This window comes from Chanos chanos, chromosome 3 (genome assembly GCF_902362185.1).
Source record: "Chanos chanos chromosome 3, fChaCha1.1, whole genome shotgun sequence".
Lineage (NCBI taxonomy): Eukaryota > Metazoa > Chordata > Actinopteri > Gonorynchiformes > Chanidae > Chanos > Chanos chanos.
The window spans coordinates 390,001-396,782 of NC_044497.1; the positions used below are offsets into that span (position 1 = coordinate 390,001).

Genomic DNA, 6,782 nt, shown 5'->3' on the forward strand with positions numbered 1-6,782 from the left:
TGTGTGTGTGTGTTCACTGTGTGTGTGTGTCCACTGTGTGTGTGTTCGCTGTGTGTGTGTGTCCACTGTGTGTGTGTTCACTGTGTGTGTGTGTTCACTGTGTGTGTGTTCGCTGTGTGTGTGTGTCCACTGTGTGTGTGTTCACTGTGTGTGTGTCCACTGTGTGTGTGTTCACTGTGTGTGTGTGTTCACTGTGTGTGTGTGTTCGCTGTGTGTGTGTTCGCTGTGTGTGTGTCCACTGTGTGCGTGTGTTCACTGTGTGTGTGTTCACTGTGTGTGTGTCCACTGTGTGTGTGTTCACTGTGTGTGTGTGTTCACTGTGCGTGTGTTCACTGTGTGTGTGTGTTCACTGTGTGTGTGTGTTCACTGTGCGTGTGTTCACTGTGTGTGTGTGTTCACTGTGTGTGTGTTCACTGTGTGTGTGTTCACTGTGTGTGTGTGTCCACTGTGTGTGTGTTCACTGTGTGTGTGTTCACTGTGTGTGTGTGTCCACTGTGTGTGTGTTCACTGTGCGTGTGTTCACTGTGTGTGTGTCCACTGTGTGTGTGTGCTCACTGTGCGTGTGTTCACTGTGTGTGTGTGTTCACTGTGTGTGTGTGCTCACTGTGCGTGTGTTCACTGTGTGTGTGTGTTCACTGTGCGTGTGTTCACTGTGTGTGTGTGTTCACTGTATGTGTTCACTGTGCGTGTGTCCACTGTGTGTGTGTTCACTGTGTGCGTGTGTTCACTGTGTGTGTGTGTCCACTGTGTGTGTGTTCACTGTGCGTGTGTTCACTGTGTGTGTGTGTCCACTGTGCGTGTGTCCACTTAATAAAAATAATAATTAAAAAAAAGCTGAAAGCAGCTCTGCTCTGTTTAAACAACCTTCCCATGGACTTCCTGGCTTTCTTTGCCTAGGACATGTCATCTCTGATGTCATCTCTGATCTCACACACAGTGGACACACTCACAGTGAACACACGCACAGTGGACACACACACGTTGAACACACACACACAGTGTTTGGGGAGGGGGGGCAAACACAGCTGGACAAAGATCCGAGAGGATCAAAACACTTTAATCTCCTAATATTATACACACACACACACACACACTTGCGCTCTCCTCTGAATGTGTGTAGTGAAACTATTTGTAGGCCTGTTCACATTACAGTGTGAACCTGGCATGTTCAATATTATGCACCTCAGAGAGCGTTTTGGAAAAGTATTGTGTTTGGAGGCAGAAAACAGGACAGAGGGGTTAAACGGAGAAATAATTATGCGTTTTCAAATTTACCTGGATTAGTGTGGAGAGGACCTAAGACAAATTTACCTGGATTAGTGTGGAGAGGACCTAAGACAAATTTACCTGGATTAGTGTGGAGAGGACCTAAGACAAATGGCAAATATTTAAACTTTACTTATTGTCTGAATTCTGAGGAATACTAAGAATGACATTCCGAGGCAGAACATCACAACATTCCGAGTGAGTCTAGTCCCTACACACCGCTCTGGCATGTGTGTGTGTGTGTGGGCATGTGTGTGTGTGTAAGCTACACAATGTCTGGACTTACACATGCATGCACGCACACACACGCAAACACATACGAGAGAGAGAGACAGACAGACAGACAGAGAGAGAGGGAGAGAGCCTTTCATCTCTGGTCCCTTTGAAATAGCCCTTGGAGAACAAAGGCTTCTAAACACATCAGAGCCGCAGGGACCCTACACACACACACACACACACACACTCACTCACTCACACACACACTCACTCACTCACTCACACACATCAGCGAGGCCACTGTCAAAGGGCCTGTCATAACCACATCACTCATGTCCATACACTCAGTCTGCTGTGAAGCCAATGTCAACACAAAAGAATATTTGATTTGCTTATAATGCCACCACATGAAGGGCACACTCAGCAGGCAGCAGACAGCGTTCACCACCTCCATTTACCACCACACCCCTCTCTCTCTCTCTCTCTCTCTCTCTCCCTCTCTCTCTATATATCTTCCTCTCTATAATTGTCTGACAGTTAGATCACCATCGTGTCTTAGCTTGTTTTTGTCAAACCGCGTGCCACTTTAATTTTTCTCTGGTTTGTCAAGGGTACCGTTTATGTTATCATCCTCCGTCACACAACCATGACAACAGATTATTCAGTACACTAAGGCCCTGTTAACGGTTTTCTGCTTCAAACAGGTGCTAATGCTTTGAATATGTTTGTATTGAATAATTTATCCCAGCTGTCCCTTCCAAAGTCCACCCTCTGAGGGTTCTAGGAGACAAAACTGACGCCATGTCCGCGTAGAGGAAAAGTAATCAATCCGTCTCTGACATGCTGTAGCTAAACATGCCCACTCCACTACACGTCTGTGGTCAAAACTTAGCATATTCAAATTGGTTGAATCGGTGAATAATATCATTGGTTCATTGAACTTTATTCTGCAGGCAGACACGCCTCGTCATGCCCTTCGGTGACCTGTGAGTGGTTTAAAGTTTCTCCTTCTCCGATCTGATTGGTCAACGCTGAGCATTCCTCCATACAGAAGAAATTTCAGAAGCCGCTGGCGCTTCGCTAGTGTTTAATTCAGTTTAGGACAGAAGTGAATTTAGAGGTTTCTTCCAGGTTTCTCCACTTAGAGACAGGCGGGCTCTGTAATTGAGGACCATGGAAGTAGTGGATATTTTTTGCTTCCGTAAGAGGTAGTTTAGTGAAAACATTACCTGCCGGCTTTTTTTTTGGAATATAGTAACGTTAAGCGTTTCTTTGCATAGACAAATGGAACCTGTAGGTCTTCGAGTTTTCTCGGTGTTGATTCCGTCACTGGTTCTGTTACTGCTCTGCCTGGATTCAGTACTGGGTCGTTATTCGGAGGACCAGTGCAGCTGGAGAGGAAGGTAAGTTATCGGACAGGAAAATACGCCAGACGCTCACCCCGACATGCACATGAATTTCTGGTGATTTAATGCCAGCTGTTAATGCTCTAATTATGGGTATAGCCTGTGTGTGTGTGCATTTGTTTGCTGTAAATACTACAACAAGTAGTACAGCAAACTACGACAGACTTTAAGTTTCTATACATATTTTATAATAGTGAGTATTTAAGATGACAGGCAGTGACTTCATATCGTGGGTGGGAGGGCCGCTTAATTGTTTCTTCCGTAATTTACCAACTTAATTAACGGCGCTCTGCACACTGTTACCCGGGAGTTACCCAGAGTTTGACAGTTATACAATTACAAAATATGCATATTCTGCTTTTTGCGCAGAGCATTGCATGTTATCGCCGGTCTTGAACACACAGCTCTGTGTGTTCAAGTGTTTTAAGGACTGAAAATATTAAATAATCGGAGGGTGATGCAGTGAGGCACTGGTGTACTGGATGTTTAATGTGGAAAATTGTTCTTATCTGAACTCTCGCTGACTGCATGTCCCAAACACTGAAAACTGTTCCCTCTGCCTCGTGTGTCTTTGATTTAATCTGTTTGTTGTAAGAAAGGAGAAAGCTCAACCAAAATTTGTTTAATAAATCTACTCGCCCCCCCCCCCCCCCCTCTGGTCTGTGTAGCGGGCTGTCCCGGCCGCAGGGGACGGTGGAGCAGGTTTGGCTGCGCTGTGCCGAGGGCAGTGTGGATTGGCTTTACCCATCAGGAGCTCTCAGACTCAGTTTATCTCCACGCCTGCCGAGGGGTGTACTCTACGCCTGCATTAAACCCTCCCAGCATTTCGGCGGTGCTCAGATTTACCTGGAGAAGAGTGGCGTTTTAGAACTGCTGGTTGGAGACAGACCCCCCCCTCAGGGTCCCCCACAGGTTCGCTGTTTCAGCGCCACACCTGGGGAGGACGCAACTCTCTTCCTGCAAGCCACGCCCCATCAGGACATCAGCCGGCGAATTGCTGCCTTCCGCTACGAGCTGAGAGGGGATTGGACAGCCCGACTGTCCATGGATTCTCAGCCAATTAGTGTTGAGGGTGAGTAGTATGTCAAAGTTGTAATGCTCTCTGTAAAGTGAGACCAACGCTGGCAGATCAGTTTGACATCAATGCACTTTGTAAATGTTTACAGTTATAGCCGGGTAGGGAAGAAACATTAACACATCATTCCTTAAAACACACACACACACACACACAAGTCATGGTACAAGTCCTAAATTCAACACTCACACACTCATTTATACAAGTCAAGACCACTGCACACACATACAGTGCGTTTACTGAGAGTGCAGTTCTGACAGAGAGACAGAAAGGACTCATATAATGTAACATTATATGTATTATATGTATATTATATTACACAGTGCGTTTACTGAGAGGACTCATGATGTATGTTGCCTTTACTCTTCTCCACATCTAACACTCCTCATTGTCACGCAACTCCGGCTTGGAAAAAAATGATTCCTTTCCCCAAACCACTGTGGCTTTAGCTCAGTTTTAGGCTGTACAGTCACTTTACATTGACAGTTCTCAGCAGAGGACTACAGATGAACTTTGTTAGATACATAAATGATAAAAATGTCATTTGGTGGGAATACACAGGACAACCTGCTGATTTACAGAGAGAGAGACAGAAATGGAGAGAGGGAGACAGAGAGAGACAGAAATGGAGAGAGGGAGAGGGGGAAGAGAGAGAGGGAGAGATGGAAGAGAGAGATGGAAGAGAGGGAGAGGGGAAGAGAGAGAGGGAGAGGGGGAGAGAGAGAGGGAGAGATGGAAGAGAGAGATGGAAGAGAGGGAGGGGGAAGAGAGAGAGGGAGAGGGGGAGAGAGATGGAGAGAGAGAGGGAGAGGGGGGAAGGGGCAGAACAATAGCTCAGTATGTGAGGGCTACATGAGAGGCTGGTTTCCGTGGAGATACTGGGGGTGGGGGTGGATCTTTCCTCAGCTGAGACAACCCTTTTTGTTTGGTTGCCATGGCGTTGATGAGGGAGGGGGTCAGTTTAAAGAGCCTCAACTCAGGACAAGGAGCTGACCTTCCAAAATCTCTCAACACACACACACACACACACACACACACACACATATCTAAGCAACTGGCTCGGTGCAAAGGAATATATCTGAAATATCTAAGAGTAGTATTTAAAATTTTGGAAACAGTCAAAACACACAAAATCCAAATTGGCCAGTCTGCTTTAGGGCAGAGTTAATGAATGGGATTAGGAAAGCGGTTTGTATTGAGTAGACTAATAATGTTAGCAGCTTGATTTTGAATTGTCTTATGCTAAGCTGCTGTTTTAAACCTGTTGGTGGGATAGGTGCTCTGTGAATTGCAGGAAAATAATAAATACAGTTAGATGAAGCAAATATTGTCCACTCATGTTTATAGACATATTGTGCTTGAATAATCTTTCATTAGGGTAAAAGTTGAGCAGATAAAAAATGTGATTAATCGCAATTAACGACACACACTCAGGCGATTAATCGTGATTAATTACTTTAATCATTAGACAGCTCTTTTATATATATGTGTGTGTGTGTGTGTTCTGTCTTTGGAACCAAAACTGATTAGGTCTCGCTCTCTCTCCCTCGCTCTGTCTCTCTCTCTCTCTCTCTCTCCCTCTCTCTGTCTCTCTCTCTCTCCCTCTCTCTGTCTCTCTCTCTCTCTCTCTCTCTGTCTCTCTCGCTCTCTCTCGCTCTGTCTCCCTCGCTCTGTCTCTCTCTCTCTCTCTCTCTCTCTGTCTCTCTCTCTCGCTCTCTCTCTCTCTCTGTCTCTCTCTCTCTCCCTCTCTCTGTCTCTCTCCCTCTCTCTGTCTCTCTCTCTCTCTCTCTCAGGCGCCTGCAGGCCCTGTAATGACTCTGAGATTTTGATGGCTGTGTGCACCAGTGACTTTGGTGAGTGTTCCACTGCAAAGCACACCACTGTCTCTCTCACACACACACACACACACATTTGTGTTTTATATCTTAGTGGTGGAACTCTCTTTGTTTTGACATGAACAAAAATATCTCTTTATCTCACAGTTGTGTTGAAAAGTTTCAAACATCAGCAAACACATACACTCACATGTATGTAATTAAATCAATCAGACCAACTCCATTAAAATGTTTGCGTGTGTATGTGTGTGATTGTTTGTGTTAATGCCTCTATATGTATGAGTGTGTCTGTACACTTCAGTAACAGGTTGTGTGTGTGTGTCTGTGTGTGTGCGTGCGCAGTGTTTCGTGGGAATATCCATGCGGTGGAGCTGGACGCAGACCTGCGTGCGGCTGTGATTAAGGTGGCCGTCACGCGGGTGTTCCGGCAGAAGTTCTCTCTGTTCTCTGGGCCGGGAGGGAGCGGGGAGGTCCGGACTCTGCTGGAGTGTGGCGTCAGGCCCGGCCCCGGCACCTTTCTGTTCACGGGTCGGGCTCATTTTGGCCAAGCGTGGTTAGGATGCGCCCCACGCTACAGAGACTTCCAGAAAGCATACAGCCGCGCAAAACAGCACCTGCACCTGCCGTGCCAACTGGACACAGACTGAGACGGAGAAATCGGAACAGCTGGACACGTAGTCCTCTCCTAGCCTCACTCACCTCAGAGAGAGAAAGAGACGGGAAGGGGTCAGGAATCAGAATCAGAACTGTCTTGCAGAAGCTGGTCAGAGGAGAGGATGACTATGTTGATTCAGATGGAAAGATAATTAAATGAATTGATGGTCGTATGTACAGACCAGTGTGATCACTGAGAGAGGGAAACTGGCCGGCACTGTTATTAAGACTGACAACTAAGATTAAATGTTTTAACAAACGCTCAGGAAATTTAAGACACAGAAATGACCAGTGCCTGTGGATGTATGCAGTATATAACCACTGTGACTT

The 6,782-nt window shown here is 46.2% G+C and overlaps 1 protein-coding gene across 1 annotated transcript; it reads left to right on the top strand.

The window, feature by feature from the left end:
• Positions 1–2,766: 2,766 nt before the first annotated feature.
• Positions 2,767–6,445, top strand: metrn (meteorin, glial cell differentiation regulator). The gene is made up of 4 exons (XM_030770148.1): positions 2,767–2,885; positions 3,557–3,960; positions 5,757–5,816; positions 6,141–6,445. Exons 1-4 carry the CDS (start codon positions 2,767–2,769, stop codon positions 6,443–6,445), a joined length of 888 nt encoding a protein of 295 aa, XP_030626008.1.
• Positions 6,446–6,782: the final 337 nt, after the last annotated feature.